The sequence below is a fragment of the Euprymna scolopes genome, chromosome 24 (genome assembly GCF_053919585.1).
Source record: "Euprymna scolopes isolate OS-2025 chromosome 24, ASM5391958v1, whole genome shotgun sequence".
NCBI classification, from domain to species: Eukaryota; Metazoa; Mollusca; class Cephalopoda; order Sepiida; family Sepiolidae; genus Euprymna; species Euprymna scolopes.
Window position 1 is genome coordinate 74,737,057 of NC_136505.1, and position 22,178 is coordinate 74,759,234.

The 22,178-nt window shown below is 34.5% G+C and overlaps 1 protein-coding gene across 1 annotated transcript in view; it reads right to left on the reverse strand.

The window, feature by feature from the left end:
* The window catches only part of LOC145246768 (putative ribosome biogenesis protein RLP24), a 47,034-nt gene extending 30,915 nt beyond the window's left edge, over nt 1–16,119 (reverse strand). Inside the window, exon 1 of the mRNA XM_080108548.1 lies at nt 15,965–16,119. Coding sequence (XP_079964674.1) covers nt 15,965–16,045 — 81 coding nt within the window. The 5' untranslated portion in view covers nt 16,046–16,119. The remainder of the gene's footprint in view (nt 1–15,964) is intronic.
* Between the last annotated feature and the right edge of the window lie 6,059 nt (nt 16,120–22,178).

The window sequence follows — 22,178 nt, forward strand, 5'->3', positions numbered from 1 at the left end:
TTATGGCAACTGCATGCCAAAGTTTTCTTACCTTATGGCAACTGCATGCCAAAGTTTTCTTACCTCATGGCAACTGCATGCCAAAGTTTTCTTACCTCATGGCAACTGTATGCCAAAGTTTTCTTACCTTATGGCAACTGCATGCCAAAGTTTTCTTACCTTATGGCAACTGTATGCCAAAGTTTTCTTACCTTATGACAACTGCATGCCAAAGTTTTCTTACCTTATGGCAACTGCATGCCAAAGTTTTCTTACCTTATGGCAACTGCATGCCAAAGTTTTCTTACCTTATGGCAACTGCATGCCAAAGTTTTCTTACCTTATGGCAACTGCATGCCAAAGTTTTCTTACCTTATGGCAACTGCATGCCAAAGTTTTCTTACCTTATGGCAACTGCATGCCAAACAATTAAGTTATGCGATTTGGAGTTCCCCAGATTTGTATTCAAGAACGACTTCCCGGTTGAAATCATTTGTTTCTGTGGTGCATTTAAACATGCCTATGGATTTTCTTTATATGCCAAACAAGGGAATCAGTGTTCCTTGATATTTGCCAAAACTAAAGTGGCTACTATTAAGGTGAAATTACTCCCTACCTTGAAATTGATGGTTATATACCTAGCCCTTAAAGTCATTCCTCAGGTCTTACAGGCCCTAATGCCTATCAATATCCATGCCCTTTTCCTTGTGTCTGATGCACAAGTAGCCCTGTCGTGGGTTTTAAACAGGAAGGGCTAAAAAAAAGTATATATATATATTTTTGTGGAAAATCGTATATCGGATATAAATAAATTTTTGAAGGAGACTAACCTCAAATTTGGGATGCTCCCTAAATTCAAATATGTGCCGTCACCAGATAATCCAGCGGATCTTATAACCAGAGGCATTACTACCTCTAAGTTCGCACAAATGTTTAATTTCTGGGCATATGACCAGATTGGCTAAACCAAGATAGCATCAACTGGCCCGTCCCTGCCTTAACTGCAACAACAGGAAAATTGTTTCCTGCATGTTCTTGGATAAAGTCAATTCGGACGAGAACTCCTTTCCTTTAAAAATATCTGATTTCTCTACATTATTTAAGAAAATCAATGCCTTAGAGAGGGTTTTGAGATTTGGTGATAAGTTACAACACTGAAATGCTGACAAAATATACAAGAGCTTAATAGTTGTTCTTTTCTTGCATGTATGCCTTTCCCTTTGAATTGGATTATCTAAAACAACCTTTGAATTGGATTATCTAAAACAACCTTTGAATTGGATTATCTAAAACAACCTTTGAATTGGATTATCTAAAACAACCTTTGAATTGGATTATCTAAAACAACCTTTGAATTGGATTATCTAAAACAACCTTTGAATTGGATTATCTAAAACAACCTTTGAATTGGATTATCTAAAACAACCTTTGAATAGCGTTGCCCCTTCAAAAGTAACAACCTTTGGCTTATTCCTAGATAAGGATGGCCTGATGCGGACCAGAGGACGCATTCAGAACTCCAAAGTTCTCCCCTTCAAGGTGAAATTCCCTATTCTGTTAGGAAAGAATCACCACCTCACTAAGCTGGTCATTAATGAAGGATACTTGATTTGCTGCCATATGGGGACAAATTTAACCCTTAACAAATTAAAGTTATTCAGTTTTTGGATACCTCAGGGGAGACAAGCGATGAAGACATTTCTCCACAGTTGTATTATATGCAAGAGAATCAATTTTCTACCCTGCAAGGCCCAATCGGGGTCTCAGCTACCCTCTCATAGGGTAAATTTTGTCCCCCCTTCAAACAGGTGGGTGTGGATTTTACAGTATATTTTTTTATTAAATGCAATGAATGAGACATAAAAATGTAGGAAAGGTTGATTAAAACTGTTAAACAGTGTTTGATTAAACTTGGGTAGGAGGAAGGTCAGTTATTTCGAATTCCTAACCACCGTCTCAGATGTGCAAAATGCTGTAAATGATAGGCTGCTCGCGTTTATATCAGCATCGGATACAAATCTTGATATTCTGAACCCCCCCCTAAACTCTTTCTGAAAATGGCCTATCACCCGCTTGCTAATCAATAATTACAGTTCTGAGGAGTTGTATCCAGACTCTCCCAAGAACTGCACTTCTGCGCTCCCTTAAACTAAGGGACAAATTTATTAATAAATATAAATGCATCCGACGTAACAACTACTTGTTGTCGCTTAAGTCGATGCCAACATAAAGGCCGACTGTCTCCTGAAGGAGAGATTGTGATTGACTGATCATCGGTAGTGATGATAAAGTTTGCTCAGCTTGCATTTTGAGGAACGGGTGTGAGCAAATCCACTTGCTGAAGCATATTTTTCCCTTGGAAATAAGGGCGATTCGGAGTCTGCCACAGCCGAATTTATGGAAGAAGGCTGCTCCTTTTTTTGCCCCGCTTGTTCGGTTGCTAATGATGGATCAGCGCCATGGTGTGCTGCCACTCGTGATAATTCATATCATTTTTGTTGTGTCTGTTAATCAGCAGGACACCATAAGGGAGTGGGCTTGTTTGAATTGTGTGAATAAAGTGTCACAATTCATTGCTAATTTCCGGGCTGCTGGCACTTGTTTTATTGTTTTTTGCTAAAATGGTAGGCTTCTCAATTAAAACAAGTAATAAAAGGAGATAATTTAAAATAGGAAAAGGGTCATTCCATGTCAATTCACCAGGACATTACACCCACAGACTCCGAATTACTTGAAATTTGGCACAAATATTCCCCTTCATGAGTTAAGAAAATTTGCCAAATTATTTGGTCCTAAAACTTACCGTTTGGATTTTAGAGGGGTGTAAAATTTGCATATTTCGCTTCCAAATTTATACCGTGAAACCGTACAGAATTTCAGTGTTTTATAAAATAAGAAAAAAAATACTTCCACTTATTCAATATTTCTGAAATTTGGTAGAAAAGACATTTAGGGACTGTAGAATCCAAATATCTAATTATTTTAACCCCAATACCTGGTAGAAAATAAAATTTTGTTCTCCCAAAAGCATGTCACCCAAATTATCAATTTTTACCTATGTAGTTTATGATCAGTCTGGAGAAAATATGTCCTCTTCAATTTTTATATTTTGTTTATAGCATCTACTATGACTGATTAAGTTCTCAAAAATTTTGTGAGGGTTTCTAGCCTACTTTAGGAGATATGGCCCTGCCAATTTTATAGGTTTTTTTTCCCTATGTGCGTTCAGTAATTCAGTGAAGATTGATAAAGGCAATCATCCTAATGCTCCCAAACTTCTCAAATGTTCATATTGTGTTAAGTAATTTCTTAAACTATTCAATAAGATAGTCTTTGTTAATTCAAAATGAAAATAATTTAAATATACTTTGCAGATATTGCATTTTGTATAGTACGGATAGATCAAGACTTTATAGAGTTTTTGTTGATGGCATCAAACATTTTTTTTTTTGTTTTTTTTTACAGTTTTTCAAAAAGTTAATTTTATTAAACTAAAACCTTTTTTTTCATTTAGAAGAAAGTGATAATAAAATGTATTTTCATTAGTTTAAAACACTAAGATTAAGCTACACTGAGCAATAAATCTTTTGTAGACTATTGGTTAAACTAAGATATCTGATAGGTAATAATTGCAATAAATTTAGAATTAGGCCAACTGTGAACTCTGAATGACCTTCCTCTAACCTAGACTGGAACTTGTCTGTGGCACCTAAAATATTTATTAGTCCTTTTTCTTACAGTATCCAAAGAGAAAGGTGACATCTTCCTACTTGGATTTTTTTATTAGCACACAGAATAATTGAAGTAGTTTTGTTTTTTGTTTTTTCAGATAAAGATGAATTGTTCTATTTGTACTGAACTAACAGTTGAAACAAGTACTAATTTATTCCATGATAAACAGGTTGGATTAATTTCAGTGGATCATTTGAATGCAATGGATGTAAAGCTTATTGCCTATAGGACAGGACTTGATGAGGATAAAATACAAACTGTGACCATCACAATCAGACCTTGTTAACTAAGTATGAGTGGCTTGAAAAGAGTTGTTGCAATCCATGTAAAAATCATAAGAAGCAAATTAAAGGCAGCTTAAAAGCAATTTCTTTGAAGTTGGCAGATAAAGCAAAGGCTAAGTTGTTACTTATTCCAGGTAAGAAACTCTGTCCTAATTGCCGAATACGAATCATCAAACTTCTTGATAATGAAAAACAAAAGTGTGTATCGGATGAGGAAATGCAAGAGCTTGATGCAAGTACTTCAATAGAAACAGAAGACAAATATCAATGAATGTTTCTCTGCTATTGGAATTTCTCCAATGAAAACAAAAGGACTTCATGACTCTGGAAAGGCTCGTTTAGGTAAGAGAAAACTTTGTTCTGCAATACAAAGTATTAAGACCAAAGTCAGTAGGTCATTAAACATTGAGCTGTTATGTGATGAACCTTTAAAATTAAAAAGTGAGATTTTAGATAAAGCTAAGTGCTTTGATAAAATGATAGAGGTTCTTGCAGCAAAAGTGAAGACTGTGGAATCCACTAAAATGAAAATACAGATCTTGACACTTGCCCCTACCAATTGGTCACACAAAAAAAATTCATGAATGTATTTGGTGTTTCAAAACACATTGTACGCAAGGCTCGCAAAGTGTTTTTGGAAAGCGGTATTTTAGCTGTGCCAGAACAAAAACAAGGTAAGTCTTTGCCTGTTGATATTGCACAGTTAGTGCAAGCATTTTATCAAGATGATGAGTACACTCGATTGATGCCAGGAAGGAAAGGCTTTTTTAGTATTAAACGTAATTTACATCAGCAGAAGAGACTCATATTGTGCAACCTAAATGAGCTCTTCAGAGCATTCAAGGAACAGAATCCGACAGTATCTTTAGGGTTTTCAAAATTCTGTAGTCTTAGATCAAAATGGTGTGTCCTTGCTGGTAGTGCAGGTACACATGCTGTATGTGTATGCACTATCCACCAAAACATCAAACTATTACTGAAACCACTAAATGTACTGTATTAAGATCCGAAATATATTATCTGCAATACAAGTAATAGACAGTGTATGATTCATAGGTGCCCAAATTGTCCTAAATCATCACAGAAGCTGGAAAAATTTTTTAATGACACCCTTGAAGAATGTATTGGTAATGAAAACTCTTGAGTTCTCCCAATGGACAAGTGACAGATCAACTTTAATAACCCACAAGGAATCCTGTCAAGCTTACGTGGATTTAGTTATTTTGCAATTAAATAAATTAGCACCTCATTCTTACTTGGCTAAATCACAATCCATATATTTAAAGCAAAAAAAAAAAAAAAAAAGATATCAATTATAGTGAAGTTTTATTGCTTGGGGATTTTGCTGAAAATTACAAATTTGTTGTTCAAGATGAGATCCAGAGTTTTCATTGGAGTACCTCTCAATGTACTTTACACCCAGTGGTACTCTATTTTAAGCTTGAAAACACAATGCAAAGTCAATGTTTTTGTATTATATCAAGTGACAATTCCCATGATGTGGCATTTGTTTATACGGTACAGAAAAACATTATCGAGGTGATCAAGGCTAACTTGTCAAATGTGAAAAGTATTGAATATTTTATAGATGGTTGTGCAGCATAATACAAGAATTATAAGAACTTTGCCAATTTGTGCAACCATCAAAAAGATTTTGGACTTGATGCAAAATGGAACTTCTTTGCAACTAGTCATGGTAAACAACCACGTGATGGCATAGGTAGGACAGTGAAAAGGATAGTAGCAAAAGAAAGTCTACAAAGACCAAATTCCAAACAAATCCTTTCAACAGAAACTATGTTTGAATACTGTAAATCTGTAGCTGAAGGAATCAAATTCATTTTGATTAAAAAGGAGGAAGTTGAGGAAGCAAGGAGAAATCTCACTATTAGATTTGAAAATGCATCCACAGTTCCAGGGACAAGAAGTTTTCATCAATTTATTCCACTTGACAGAAATAAAATAGCCATGAAACAATGTAGTGAAGATGAAAACTGAATTGATATATGACTTCTCTATTGGGATTAAAGAAAAACCAATGAAATTTGTTGTTTCAGAATGTTTGTTGCAGGTATGACAGTAACGTTTGGATTGGCATGATCCTAGAAATTAATATGGAAAATAAGGACTTGCTGATTAAGTTCATGCATCCAGCTATTCCATCAAATTCATTTTATTGGAAAGAAGATTTTAAGGATATATGCTTTGTGCCATGAGCAAATCACTATTGATGTCCCTACAACACCAAATGGTAGCGTTTATCATTTGTCCAAAGTGGATAAATTATCTGTGCAAAGAATTGTATACAAAACAAATTAATCTATGTACACAACAAAATTTGGTGCATAGGTTAAAATTTGTATATTGTTATCACTTTCTTCCAAATATAAAAATTTTTAGATTAATGAAAATCACTTTTTGAAAAATTGTAAAAAATATAAATAAATAATTTTTAAAGTGATTTAATTGAAAACATTTCTTATGAATAAAAAATATATAAATGTTTAGTGCCAATTACAAATATTCTAGGTTTTAAAAATTCACATGCATTTAAAATAAAAAATTGTTTCTTGAAAATTATGAAATTAATTTTTTTTTTTAAATTTGTTTAATGCCATCTACAAAAACTCTATAAAGTGCTGATCCTAATGCATGAGTCAATGTTTATCACTTGTTAAAGACAATCTATCCGTACTATACAAAATGCAATATCTGCAAAATATATTTAAATTATTTTCTTTTTAAATTAATAAAGACTATTTTATTGAATAGTTTAAGAAATTACTTAACACAATATGAACATTTGAGAAGTTTGGGGGCATTAGGATGATTGCCTTTATCAATCTTCACTGAATTACTGAACGCACATAGGGAAAAAAAACCTATAAAATTGGCAGGGCCATATCTCCTAAAGTAGGCTAGAAACCCTCACAAAATTTTTGAGAACTTAATCAGTCATAGTAGATGCTATAAACAAAATATAAAAATTGAAGAGGACATATTTTCTCCAGACTGATCATAAACTACATAGGTAAAAATTGATAATTTGGGTTACATGCTTTTGGGAGAACAAAATTTTATTTTCTACCAGGTATGGGGTTAAAATAATTAGATATTTGGATTCTACAGTCCCTAAATGTCTTTTCTACCAAATTTCAGAAATATTGAATAAGTGGAAGTATTTTTTTTCTTATTTTATAAAACACTGAAATTCTGTACGGTTTCACGGTATAAATTTGGAAGCAAAATATGCAAATTTTACACCCCCCTAAAATCCAAACGGTAAAGTTTTAGGACCAAATAATTTGGCAAATTTTCCTAACTAATGAAGGGGAATATTTGTGCCAAATTTCAACTAATTCAGTGTCGGTGGGTGCAGATTTGAACTTTTTGCTGGTGTTTTGACATGGAATGACCCAAAATAGTTCCCTGCTAATTTGTGGGAGAATCAATTTGGTTTTCTCTCATATTAATATTTCTCATTTCCTTTTCTTCCTAAGTGAAGTACCTAAAATACAACATGGTGATTGGGTTTAACCTCAAATCTATTGATTATGAAAATGGCTCAGCCCTCTTTCACAAAAAAAACAAAAAAAAATTTTTTTCACTGATAATAGTGAGGGTAATATTATTTGAAAAAAGTATCTCATTGAATCTTAAAATCAGTATCTGAAGTTAAATTATTTAAGATGTCACTTTCTTGTGGTTATTAACTGATCTAGACAATCTAGATTTATGGTAGGATTTTGTTCAGCGTCAGACACACATATTTGAATGCAATAATGAAAAATGAACTATATTAAAGTTGGGACAATCTTTGTTACCTGGCTTAATGGCAGTTTTAAATTACCGCATATTCTATAAAAAAAATAAAAAAAAAGAGTAATGAATAATCATTACTTTTTACCCCCCTTTCCTTGGCAGTGTGTTAGAAATTTGACAATTACATCATGCCTCCCATTGTATTTGTTTGACCAATCAAATTGGTCGGTTATATTTGCTGTGGGGCAATTCGCTTTGGCAGGCTTTTCGCATGCGTTCCTTTCTTTTTCAGTTCCAACCAAGACCATCATGTGAGAAGGATCAATGGAACTCACCATTTGAGGCATTTTTGGAGCCTCCAATCTTCGTCTCCTTGAGAATTCACTTTTAAGCCTAAATGATTAGGCTTAGATATTATTATGTGTCTCCTTGAGACTTATCAGAAGGCATCATAACGACCCCCTTCAAACGACTGTAAACTCAGATCTTCAAAGACAGATGAACCTGCATCCAGTTCCTGTCGAAGATGAAAGACTATGACTTTAGGAGGTTGTTAATAGCTTTTTTTTTTTTTATCAGAGGCAAAATGAGCATTCCTTTTTGCATCCGAGGAACTAATAAAATTTGTATTGAATTTTAAGGTAGGCCTGCCACTGTTTGGAGCAAAAATAGGTGAGATAAAATATCTTACAATAGATTTGCATAGAGAAGTAATAAAAAAAACAAATATTAACGATAGCTTAAAATTACTTATGGTCGGGGGGGGGGGGGGTGACTGAATCATATTTAGCCAAGTATTTTTAACATTTCATTTGACAATTAAGTGAAGGGTTTAATTCTTTTTTCATAAGTGTGAGATTATATATATATATATACATTTGTTGCCTACATAACCTCCAAAGTTAAGCAACAATGAGGCTGGCCAGTACCAGATGGGTGATCATTTTGGGAATGTTAGACATCATATGTGTTGAAAATAGCTGCTGCATCTAGTATCACAGTTAGGCCACCATAGGTGTTGAAACAAGAAATTATCGTATTTCATGAAAAAATGCGTTGTTTATTGATATTTTCTGTTTTAGTATCAAATCTTCAAAGCATTTCCTAATTAGCAATACTGGGCGCACTAAAAGAAAATTTTAATTTATTTTCAAAGATTCTAAGCAGTGTTTTTCGCAAAAATAACTTTTTTTGCCAACTTAAAAGATAATGATTAACATATTCAACGAATTTCACATTTCAAAACAAAAAAGATGAAAAATTAAACACATTCAAAATTTTCAACCTTAAAATCTGATTCGTGCAGTTTTTTTTGTTTTTTTTTTATTTTGTTTGCTTGTTTTATCTAAAAACCTAACCCTTTCCACAATACACTATATTTTGCTCAGTTTCAGCCAATTATTTTAAGCATAATAAATAATAAAGGGTGGGTTGTAGGCAAAAATATATAAATATCGATTATGAAAAAAGTATACCATTATAAAATTTATTCTTCACTAAATTATCGATAAAAATTTTGTATTGATTGGATAAGTACTTTATTTTTGGTAGGTCAAAAAATACTTTCATTTCGGCTGTTTCAATCATAACTAATTACAGGCGACAATTTTAAATGTGATATTCGGGCTGACGTACACGAGTGAGGCCTCCATTACCAAATAGGCACCAGCTACAATTTTCAGCGCAGTGCTTATAGGGATCGTTATATGTGCACAGTCCCATTTTTACTTATGTTTTTTTTTATCTAAAAAAATAAAAATTAAAAAATAAAATAGAATAAACATTTACCAAATCTCATCCGACATATACAATTTCTAAATAAACAAAAATAAAGAAAAACCTTTGTGTACCTACTTGTCACGGAATCGAGTTTTCATTTCAATGTCGTCGTTTTTTATATCGAAAAAGTGAAATTTTATTTTTTTGAATAAAAAAAAAAAAAAAAAAGGAAAGCTACTCAACGAGAATACAACTATTTCTGTCATAATAATTATTTTTATTCAGAAAAAAAAAAAAAAAAAAAAATTCAATTTTTCAAAACATGTTTTTTCCCAAAAATTTGTTCGAATTTTTTTTTTAATAGCCATATTGTGGAAAAAATAAGGGAAGGACCAATGCCATGAGCACTTTATCTGTTACCAGTTGCTTGCCAACGTACATGCACCTTTCCAAGTCTGGGCGTGGTATGAGGTATGCTGTGAACGGGGACTTCTGTGGGATGCGGGTGCCATCGGTTCCTTCCGGAGCTTCTCCAACATCTCACCAGAAAGTTGAGACGTTTTATTTCTTCAACTAGCGGTTATCTGACTCCCAAGTTGGAGGTCGTGAAATAACCATCATTTTACAACCTTTATACCGGCCCCATCTCGGACCATCCAGCTCAACTATGGTCGGAATTAAATTTAGCAATTTTTATTATGAACATGTTTATTTAGAAATTGTATATGGCGGATGATGAAACTCAAAAATTGCTTATTAAAACAAAAAAAAAAAAAAAAAAAAAAAAAATTCTAACTATAATCTCGTTTTATTATATATATATATATATATATATATATATATATATATAAAACGTAAGTAAAAATGGGAATATACACACGCATTTTTTGTTTACTGAACGATCCCAGTAAGCGCTGCGTTCAAAATTGTAGCCGGTGCCTATTTGGTAATGGGGGCCTCACTTGTGTATGTCAGCCAATAAAATCAAAACATTCTCCGAAATGATCAGTAATTGACACACATGGAAATTAAATCACCAGCAACTCCATCATAAATATTTTTCTCACAATCTTAAGTCACCTTTGATTATCGGGAAAAAAAATCTACATAAAATTGGTTGATATGACTTACCGGCATCCTCGGAAAGAGGAGCCAAGAAGAAATATTGGTGAGAGTGCAGACTTTTTTTTTTTGTTGATAGTTGTTACGTTCGCTTCGCTTGATTGGCCGAAGCTGATTATAAAAAGTATCCTGATTGTGCAGAAGGACATATGGTTTTTTTTTTGGGGGGGGGGGGGGGTCAGTCCAGCATTGTATGATAGGAAGACTTATGTCCGTATTAACTTTACCCGACCGATGAGGTGTTTATTTCTTACCTACACCATAGGTCACAACAACCATAGTTGCAAACTTTTGTTAAACTACTTTTCAGTGGAAATTCCCCATACGTTGCAAGGATCACAGGATTGAGATTTTACTGGATACAGAAGAAAGATACAAGCATATTATTAAATAAGCATTGAAGAAATTAACAGAGAGGTATTAGATGCATGTGCGTTGAAGAACACCACAGACAACGTAAACGAATGGCTAGCTAGAGTGAACCAAATTCAGGAAAAATTGATCAAATTTCTTCCTAAAGACCAAGTGGCACCGCACACTCATGATCTTGTAGAATTCAAGAGATAAAAAGGGATTTACATGACTTAACCGTAGAGATTCACAAAGATGTCTCCTACCTCCCTGCTCTCTAATGCAATGCAGTCGGCTCAGAAGGACACCTCTATGTTCAAGCCCAAAGTCAAATGTCCTAGTTTTCATGCTCTAGATTTGGAGAATAAGTTCGCGTTGAGAGACTTTCTTACAAGATCTGGGTTGAAGTCTAGAAAGGAAAAATTAACTTATCTCAAGACCTGTGTTATGAGACATCCTTTTCGTTTAATCCACCACCTTGAAGAGACCTCCAATAATTATGATGCTGCTTTAATGATTCTTAAGGATAATTATTGGGATGAAGAGGGTATTAGGAAATATTCTCTAGTTTGTTTCAGCTTTCTCCCCGATCCAAGTATGATATTGACTATCGCAAGAATTATCTCAAATAGAATAGTTGTCGGAATTGCTGGGATATGGATAGGAAAACTCAGGAGGAGGGGCATTAGCAGCCCATATACTGTTCCAGAGGCTGCCCTACCATCTTAAAGAAGAATAGGTGAGGTCAGTAGGAGTGCTATATCCCTCATCCTCATTGAATGCTATTCTAGATACTGACATTAGGATTTTAAAATCCTGGAAAGTGGCCCTCCTCGAGGCAAACGAGCGATTTCAGTTATGTCAACTCTAGTAGAAGACTTCATCCAGGCAAGGAGATGGTAGCAGCGACAGCAACATTGGAGAATTTCCGTATTCAAGAAGACCGTGAAGCGTGCAACTTCTGCTTGAGAGACGGACATACTGCTTGAGTTTGCAAGGAATACTCTACTTTCTCTCAAAGAAGGTGCCGTTATTTGGAATTGGGGCTTTGTTACAGGTGTACCAGTGCCAATCATTTCAGTAAGTTTGGTCCCTGGAAAAGAAGCCCCAGGGGCTGCTGTGATCGGTGTTCTGCTCAGGACCACATCACGGTTATGTGCCCTATGCCTAATACTTCGTCAACTAAAGAGTGTGTCAATATCAGTCTCTGAGAACGGCAGTGTATTCTGCCTATTACCAGTATCATACTCTGAAGAGGAACCAAAGCCGTGAAGGTTAGGTGTTTGGTAGACACTGGAAGTCAGAACTCCTACTTCGGTGGGAGGATTTTATGTGAATTGCAGTGTGACCCAAGGTGTGTTTCAAATGTTAACCTCAAGATTGTGACTTTTCTAGGAAAGAAAAGTTGTAAATTTCAGCAAATTACCACAACAGTAGAATTAGATTCATTTACCTATTCTGATCGAAAAACATTTGGATCTACATCACAAAGTAGAACATTTGCCAGTGGTGGTCAACAACCTCAAGAAATTGTGTTACACCCTAGATACAGACTTGGGAAGAGATGCCAATATAGCTCTGAAAGGATTGGTAAGGATGGCCCTCTTGCAATTTATGGAACCCTTCCGAATGGTAAAATACATGGATGGGATGGCCTGGCTCTCTCAACGAGGAGTGATACCCTTCGTTAATCCCAAGAACCAATCAAAGCTATTCAAACCGAGGTTTCAAATTATGGGGAGGTCATGAGATCGGTTAAGTGTAGGTTATGTAGGCACCGCCAAAACAGAGGGGGGGGGGCAGGCAAGTACTTTTTGACGGGCCGTCTTTTTAAAAATCTACCAAAAATCAGGTAATTATCCAATCAACACAAAATTTTCAGCGATTATTAAGAGAAGAATGAACTTTATACCAGTGTACTTATTTTTCATAAACGATATTTATATATATATATATATATATATATATATATATATATTTTTGCTTACAAACCCCTCCCCCTTGTTTTGAGGGGGTTCCAAATATGCTTAAAATAATCATCTGAAACTGAATAAAACATGTCTTGTTGTAAGGGACAGGATTATAGACTAAAAAAAAAAAAAAAAAAAAAACTTGTTTGCATACCTTATTTTGACGTCTGAATATCAGAAATTCGATTGTGTTTAATTATTCCGCTTTTAAGTTTTGAAGTGTGAAATTCCGTGAATATGTTAAAATAATTTAAGTTACGCAAAACTAAAAAAAATTTTTTTAAATATTTATACAAAAAAAGCCATTTTAAAATCTTTGATAAATAAATTAATTTTTTTTAGCGAGCCGAATAATGCATGACCATTATTAAACAGGGCATGCTTTGAAGAATCGATACAAAAAAAAAAAGTGATAAATATTGTGCCGTTTGTGTTAAAAATATTTTTTGCCGCCTTTCGACTACAGTGGACCAAACGCGCTGAAATAATTTTTTTTCAGCTGCTTTAAATTGCCCCCCCCCCCTATTTTGGGGAGCCTGACCCCCACACACATACACATTAAAAACTAAACTCATACAAATGGTCACCCATTTGGTACTGGCCAGCCTCAGCGTTAATAATACATTGAAATTTTCGTCACTGAAAAATAAGTTTTTTTTGGCCTATTTGGTCTTCGGTAGTTTGCTTTTTATCAAGTACAAATGTAAACATTGTATCGAATCGACGCGAAGTAACTGGTTGCCTATATGAATAAGTGGAATTATTTGAAATCCAGGTACTTATATTTTTGCATATTCTCATAGAAAATCACCCTAAATCTTAGACAAGAAATAAACAAATCAATTCTTTCAAAAACCTTTTTTTTTCTTTTTAACTATTTATATACGTTTTTTGTGCAAGACAAAAAAATGTCAATTGTTAACTTTTGGGGAAATTTTAACATTTAAAATTTAATTAAAAATAGAAAAAGTTTTACATTATTCTGCTTTCTATACGATAAAATTCAGGGTTTTATCTTTCTGGAAAAAAAAAGTTACTCAGAAACAATGGATTTTAATAAATGTAATTTCGTTTTAAAAAACATGATTTTTCGGCCATTTTTGTCAGTGTCTAAAATTATGCAATATTTGTTTTGTTTTTTTTAAATCGATTTTCTAAAAAAAAAATCAACGAAATTTTATTTCGATTATAAAAAAAATCGATATAAACTCCAAAAAAAATCACTTACCTATAAAAAAATACTATTCAATGTGTAGTTCCATTCTTCATTGTTAAGAATTTATCTATATTTATATTTTAACCTCCATTTATTTTTAATTAAAATAATTTTTAAAACGACTATTTGAAAAAGGCGCCATTACGTAAGCATTTTTACATTCTTATCGAAACACCGGAAGTACTGGTTTGTTCTTGTTTAGAATTACAGATGGACAGAAGGAAGTAAAAACCACACGTTCGCGTTAGCCGTCTAGCCTTGTGCGCAAAGAAATATGCGTTCCCATAGTTGAAAACTAGTCAAATTTTACTTATAAGTTTTTGCCTTAATAAAAAAAACAAAACAAAAAAACATTGAATAAAATAGAAAAAATTGTCCGGTACTCATGCACTTATTGATCTGTGCTAAAATAACATTTAAAAAGCCATTCTTAACATGGGGAGAGGAGAGTGTTTTGTATCTACTCTTTACTTTAACCTTACAATTGAATAAAAAAATTAAAAAAAACTAACTTGGAAATACGATTTCAAAAAAAATAACACGGATCAGTAAGTGCATTTAGCACCAATTGTCGTCAACGGGGTTTGTATTACTGTACACAGATTCGAAAAAGATGTCAAAAAACATATATAACAAATCAATGTTATCAAAGGCAAGATAAATTACTTTTCTACCAAACTAGATATAATTTTCGTGTTTTTATTCAATTTAACATGTTTATTCAGCTCGAAAAGCATAGTGTTTACCGATGTATTGAAAAATTCAAAATGGCGGCCGACTCTCTTTAACACGGTAAGTTCGGAAAAAGGTGTTATAAATAATAAACTAGACAAAATACTATTAAAAAACCACCGAATATATGTCAAGTTATGTCACGGTAACATATATTGAGAGAATTTCTAACAGTATTCTATAGTTTATTATTTATTACACCTTTTTCCGAACTTACCGTGTTAAAGAGAGAGTCGGCGCCATTTTGAATTTTCCAATATATCGGTAAACACTATGCTTTTCGAGCTGAATAAACATGTTACATTGAATAAAAACACGAAAATTATATCCAGTTTGGTAGAAAAGTAATTTATCTTGCCTTTGATAACATTTATTTGTTATATATTTGTTTTTTGACAACTTTTTCGAATCTATGTGTACAGTAATACAACCCCCCCCCAAAAAAAAATTAACTCGTAAAATTCAATTGATTTCATTATGTAAAAAAATGGCTGCATGAATGCACTTTGTAAACACTGTATTTCATAAAATATTTCTATTACTTTTTAAACAATTTTAATAGTTTATTTTGGAAGTATATTCCATAAAGAAAATAAACAATCCACTTAGAGAAATTACGAGCTTTTTTTATATTTTATTCAGTTTCGTGTTAGGGTGTCAAAAATTCCAAAAATTCTGATACACCTACTGCACGAGTACCGAAAATAATAAGCACACCTATTATTTCAATATACACAGAAAACAATGGTTGAATACGCTCGGCTGCGAATATAGACTTCGAAAGTGTATGTAAACAAAAAATAAAATCACTATTGAAAAAAGTAACCACGTGGCATTTTCGATTTACAACTTACGACGAAATCGAAAAAGAAAAATATATTTAAGTCAGATTATCGTTAAATCAAAATAATAAAAAACAAAATAAACGTTCTTTTCACAATGTTTGAAATGCAAATGAAGAAAATATTTAATATACGTAAAAAAAATTTAAAAAAAAATGAGATTGCGTTTGCAGAATTTGGTTTTAGACTACATTTCAAAAAGGACAAGGTTAAAAATAAAAATACGTCAATTAGAAGATCCAAAACGTATCTTACTTTACAGTCGTTTCTTACAAATACCATTCCTCGTCCAGGATACATATTTCCCGAACAAAAATAACATTTTTCGATCCTCATGTTTGCAAATGTTTAAAAATTAAATGCGTTTCCTCCGCTCCGTAATTTTAAGAGGAAGTTAATTCAGCAACAAACGATATTCACACTATTCTATTAGACGATATTTTTTTACGTTTACATAGAGTATTATAAATTAGAAAATATTTATAACAAATTAAAGAAAGATAGGCATAAATATTATCAGGAAGATTCTTCGCTACTAGACATTTTTAAGAATAGACCCGGACATTACTTCCGGTATGAATATGATGTTGAGTTTGTAATATCTATTTTTCGAAAAACCGTCAAAGGGGGGGATAAATCATGGCGGAAAGTATTTTTATTACTTCCCTTGGATAAAAAATGATTTATTCGAGAAATTAATTTTTTATCGCTGTTTTACAATTTGTCATTGTGCAGGAGACCACTCTCGTTTACTATAAGATTCGTTCATTTTTTCATTTCATAATTTAGGGCGCTCGAAGCAGCAATATTTTTTATTAAATCAAAACATTAAAAAAAAAAAAAAGCTGCGACTAATTTTTTTAATATAACAAAGTTGATAACATTAATAATACAAAATGTAGTCTTGACGCGACTATTGAGAGAATCGTTTCTGTTTTCATGTAATAAACGACGCTAAAACCAACGCACCAACGATATTTTCATTAGATGAAAACATTTTTAATAAATGTCATGGTAAGGTTTTTAACCTTAAAAAATACAAAGAATGAAACTCTTAGCACTTCTGCATGTCAATGGCATGAGGCGAATGTGTGCATTTTAGTTTTAAGTACGACCGGTAGAGGGCGTTTGTCAGCTTAGAACAAGGTCAATAACTCATACTTTTATTTTGATATATGTGTTGGAGCTCTTCCTGCGATTGTCTCCCCTTTATTGTAAAAATCCCACAATCCCTTTTTTGACCCATAATAAAAGTTTCTTCTCTCTCTATCCGTCCACACGTGTTTATATTTTCTCCTTTGAATCTTAACCCATTTCCTATCTCATTTCCACCTAAAATGCACCACTCAACAGGTTATGGACCCAGGAGTGCTACTGGAAACCGATAGAGCAGGTTACTATTTGGCGGGGGGTGGGGGGTAACCAAATATGAAATTTGGGAAAGTAAGTTCTTAGGCCATCTACGCACGCTCAGCCTGAAAGCCGTAAATTCAGCCGTAAATTCAGCCGTAAATTCCGTTAGAGACGGACACAATGAGGAGAGAAACGAAGAAGTCTATGCAGAGCTTGTACAGTTCCTGGATGATAAAAGCCTATCTCTGATCATGAGAGAAGCCACCAATAATGGAAGAAAAGCCCTAGGAATATTACGCGAACACTATGCAGGAAAAGGAAAACCGAGAGTTATTTCTTTATATACGCAACTAACATCTCTTAAAAAGCAAACTGACGAAAGCATTACAGACTACATTATAAGAACAGAAACCGTTTTAACAGCCCTCAGAAATGCTGGACAAACAGCAGATGACGCCTTAATCATTGCAATGATATTAAAGAGATTACCGAGCCAGTTCGACCCTTATCTATGTAACCCACAGCAACAAAGAACTGACGTTCTCTATATTTAAAACCGAGCTTCACAGCTTCAAAGAAACGCTAAGGCACAGAGATCAGTCTAGTAGTGACAACATCATGAAACTGATATCTTCTTTTTTAAGAACCACTATGAGAAACGATAGCTGTGATGAGCGAAACAACGAGCGAGACGCTTTGTGTTTTACATGCGGTGGGTGGGAAGGGACATATATACAAAGAGTGCCCCAACAACAACGGGCGAAAACAGTGGTGTAACTACTGTAAAACCACTACTCATAAGAGAGAGCCCTGCCGCTATAAATGCAGGGATACTATGAAAAAGGTAGTGGGCACCAAAGAAAACACATTCATGTTCAAAATGGAAGAGGCAATATCACCCATGGGCTTACTAGTCGATGAGGGAGCAACTTCCCACATCATTAGAGATGAAAAGAAAGTCAAAAACTTTGATGCTACGTTCCAACCATGGAATTAGCGGACGGAATAAAAACCAGTGGTATAACTTTAAAAAGAAGAGATGCCGAAATATGTTTACTAGATGAAAATGGAGAGTGTCACAGTAACCCTGAAATGGCATTACTGATACCCACCTATCTGCAAGATGTTTTCTCTGTGAAAACCGCCACTAAAAATGGAGCAACGGTCATCTTCAAAGAAAATGAAGATGAACTAATGCACAAAAATGGGAATTCAAATTTAAAATATATGTACACAAAAGATTATATTATCTAATGACTGTAGAGGATGAAAGCGATGAAGACAGCTGCCATCAATGCTACGACGTCCACACGTGGCACAGAATACTCGGCCACTGTACCTACGATGACGTAGCAAAACTACCCACTGTAGTCAACAGAATGAAAATAAAAAATAAAAACTCCAACAACAGAACCTTTGACATTTGCCTTCAAGGGAAATTCCCCCAAAGTAGAATTAAACAACTGATGAACGGGCAACCTGTATACTACACTTAGTACATTCAGACTTAGCCAGCCCAACAGACCCAGCAAGATTTAAGTGGAAACCGCTATACTGTCTCGTTCACTGATGATTTTTCCAGCGCCGTATTCGTATATTTCATTAAGAATAAAGGCGACACTACACTCGCAGCCGAGAGATTCATCGCGGACATTCCCCGCTACGGCAAAATAAAAATATAAAGATCGGACAATTGCTCAGAGTTCAAATCAAATGACTTCCAGAAGCTACTCTGCAAAAATAAAATAAAACATGAAACTTCGGTGCCGTACTCACCTCATCAGAACGGAACGGCTGAAAGAAATTGGCAAACATTGTTTGAAATGGCCAGATGTATGATCGTAGGAAGTGGCTTTCCCAACACTTTATGGACTTATGCTGTTATGACATTCGCAATTATATGAAACCGATGCTTCAACAACCGCTTAAAACAGACTCGTTATTATGAGATAATCGGCAGAAAACCCGACCTCTCAAAAATGCACATTTTCGGCTCGGTGTGCTATGCCTACTCTAACATAAAAGAAGGAAAGCTTGATCCAAAATGCCAGAGAGGAATATTTATCAGATATGACAGAAACAGCCCAGCATACCTAATCTACTACACAGAAAACGGAAAAGTGTATAAACACAGACAAGTAAAATTTATCAACAGCACTAGTGAACAGCACACTCAAACCTCCCCACCAAATGATGATGATGGGGACTTTCCCGATAGACGTTTGACAGAAAACCCAAAATAATCTAGTGATGATGAACCACCCAATGCCATGGAAGAGGATATCTATACACAGAGATACCCTGAGTGGAAACACAAGATACCCAGCGACTTAGAGGATGATGTAACAACAGTTCAAGACGAGAGCGGTCACACACTAATCAATGTCGACTACTGCTACAAAGCCACACATGGTGTACCACGCACCTATAAAGAAGCTACAACCTCCCCAGCGGCACACCACTGGATCAAAGCAATGCAGGAGGAAATCAATTCCCTAAAAGAAAATGACGTGTATAAACTAATATCTTTACCTAAAGGTAAAACAGCAATCAGTGGCAGATGGGTATACAAAATTAAAGAAAACCCCGACGGAACTCCAAAATACAAAGCAAGATTCGTTGCAAGGGGCTTTAATCAAACCAAAGGAGTAGATTATACAGCCGACATCACATCAATCCACTCATTAATGCAAATGGCTATCCAATATGATCTCATCGTACATCAAATGGACGTAAAAACAGCATATCTGCATGCCCCTATCGACCATGAAATTTACATGGAGAAACCAGAAGGATTTGAAATAAAACGGAAAACAGGTGAGAAACCAGTCTGTATGTTAAACAAATCCCTAAACAGCCTAAAACAATTGGCCAGAAACTGGAACCAAACCCTACATAATGAGTTCACCAAAAATGGTTTCACTCAGAATAAAGTGGATCATTGCATCTACATACGACACAGAAGTAAAGAACGAGGCATTATCATCTCATGGTTTGATGATTTAATTATTGCAACTGATAATAATGATTCACTACTAAGCAGATGCTGATGTCCAAATTTGATATGAAAGACCTCGGATACTCCGGCATTTCCTAGGAATAAATTTCAACATAACCGAAAAATATATATTAATGAGCCAGGAACGGTATGCGACAAAAATACTGGAAAGGTTCAACATGCCCGACTGTAAGCCCAGGACAACACCATGTGAGCAGAAGTTGGATTTAACAGACAATAACTCCAATGACGCAATTGACCCCAGAAAATATTGTGAAGTCGTCAGTAGCTTAATTTATTTGATCTGTATGCGACCAGATATAAGTTATATTGTCAGAAATTATCCCAGTATTTATCCAAGCCGTACGAACAGCACTGGACCGCAGCCAAGCATGTACTGAGATACATAAAGGGCACTGTGCGATATCAATTATGCTATACAAAAACAAACGAACAACTCCAGCTAATTGCGTACAGCGACGCTGACTGGGTGTCAGATCAATGCAACAGACGCAGTATGTCTGGGTACTGCTTCAGTTTTATAAAAAACGGCCCACCCATTTCACGGAAATCAAAAAGACAACCTACGGTAGCATTATCCACATATGAAGCTGAGTATGTGGCATTAGCGAAGACCACTCAAGAAGGTATGTACCTCCCACAACTACTCACAGAAATGGTCCTATGCAAAAATTACGGACCGATTAAGATATCCGAAAATAACCAGAGTGCAATAGCACTTTCTAGTGACCCTGTACACCGACAGAGGTGCAAGCATATAGACATAAAATACCACTTCATCAGGGATGTCCTAAACAATAGCGACATAAAAATTGTCTATTGTCCTACAAATGACATGCTAGCGGACATTTTGACGAATCCCTCAACCCGAGCAAAGTTAGATAGATTTAAAGAACTTCTTTTTGGACTTTAAATACGACTAGCGAGGGGTACCCGGCGTTGCCCGGGTGTTTGGAGGTGTGTGTGGGGGGGGGGGGGTAGAAAAAAGTAAGTATGAGGATTGAACCCGAACCGTTGAGGCAAAGTTGTAAATTAAAGTGTGAAAAAAAAAAAACATGCGACGTTAACCATTGCCCCAATGCGAGATGCTAACGGAAACACGTTTGAATTTATTTAATTACTTGGATTTAGCAGGTGCCCGTTTTAATGAGTTAATGGGGTCAAGTTTAACTGCGGGATAGTATTCATTTACTGCTGAACGCTTTTTTCCTCGCCCCCCCCCCCAAGATGTTATAGGAAAAAGATTAACCCACATGCGGCGAGCAATAAATATTGAATATTTATCTTCCCGAAATCGAGCAAATTAAATAGACAGGTGAGCTTCGTTGTTAACTGTGAGCTATTACAATTTATATGTGATATAAAAAGTTTTAAAAAGTTGTGAATCGACCAACCGCTTCTCTGAAAAAAGCCTTTTGTAGACATACAGAAAAAGCGAACACACATACATACATACATACATACATACATTTTCGCTTTTATATTTATAGATGCTCTTATATACTCTTCCTGTGATTGCCTCCCCTTTATTGTAAAAATCCCACAATTTCTTTTTTGCCCATAATAAAATTTTCTTCTCTCTATCCATCCACACGTGTTTATATTTTCTCCTTTGAATCTTAACCCATTTCCTATCTCAATTCCACCTAAAATGCACCACGTTATGTTTATACAATCTTACTGTGAAAAACAAATCTTTCTGTACAAAAGAAAGTATTCTTAAACCTCTATAAATGTTTCATGTTTTCGAAATTCTATTTTGCTACATTGACAAACTTGACAAACTAAAATTATGTTTTGATACATTTTTATACTGTTTTTTATACTGTAAAAAAAAAAACAATCCTAAAAACAATCTATAAACGTTTCATGTTTTTTACATATTTATTTTTTATTTTCAGTTAGAAATCATCCATGAAAAGAAATACTATTAAGATTTTAAAATTTTATTTTTGATACATTTTTTGGTTTTGTTTACTCTTTTGTCTCCCAATGTTTCGTCTGCTAAAATTTTAATCACATGATTACGGTGTAGCGTCAAAAAAATAAACGGATCAAGTAAAGATTAGATACCCCGTAGCAGATGACAAAAATAGG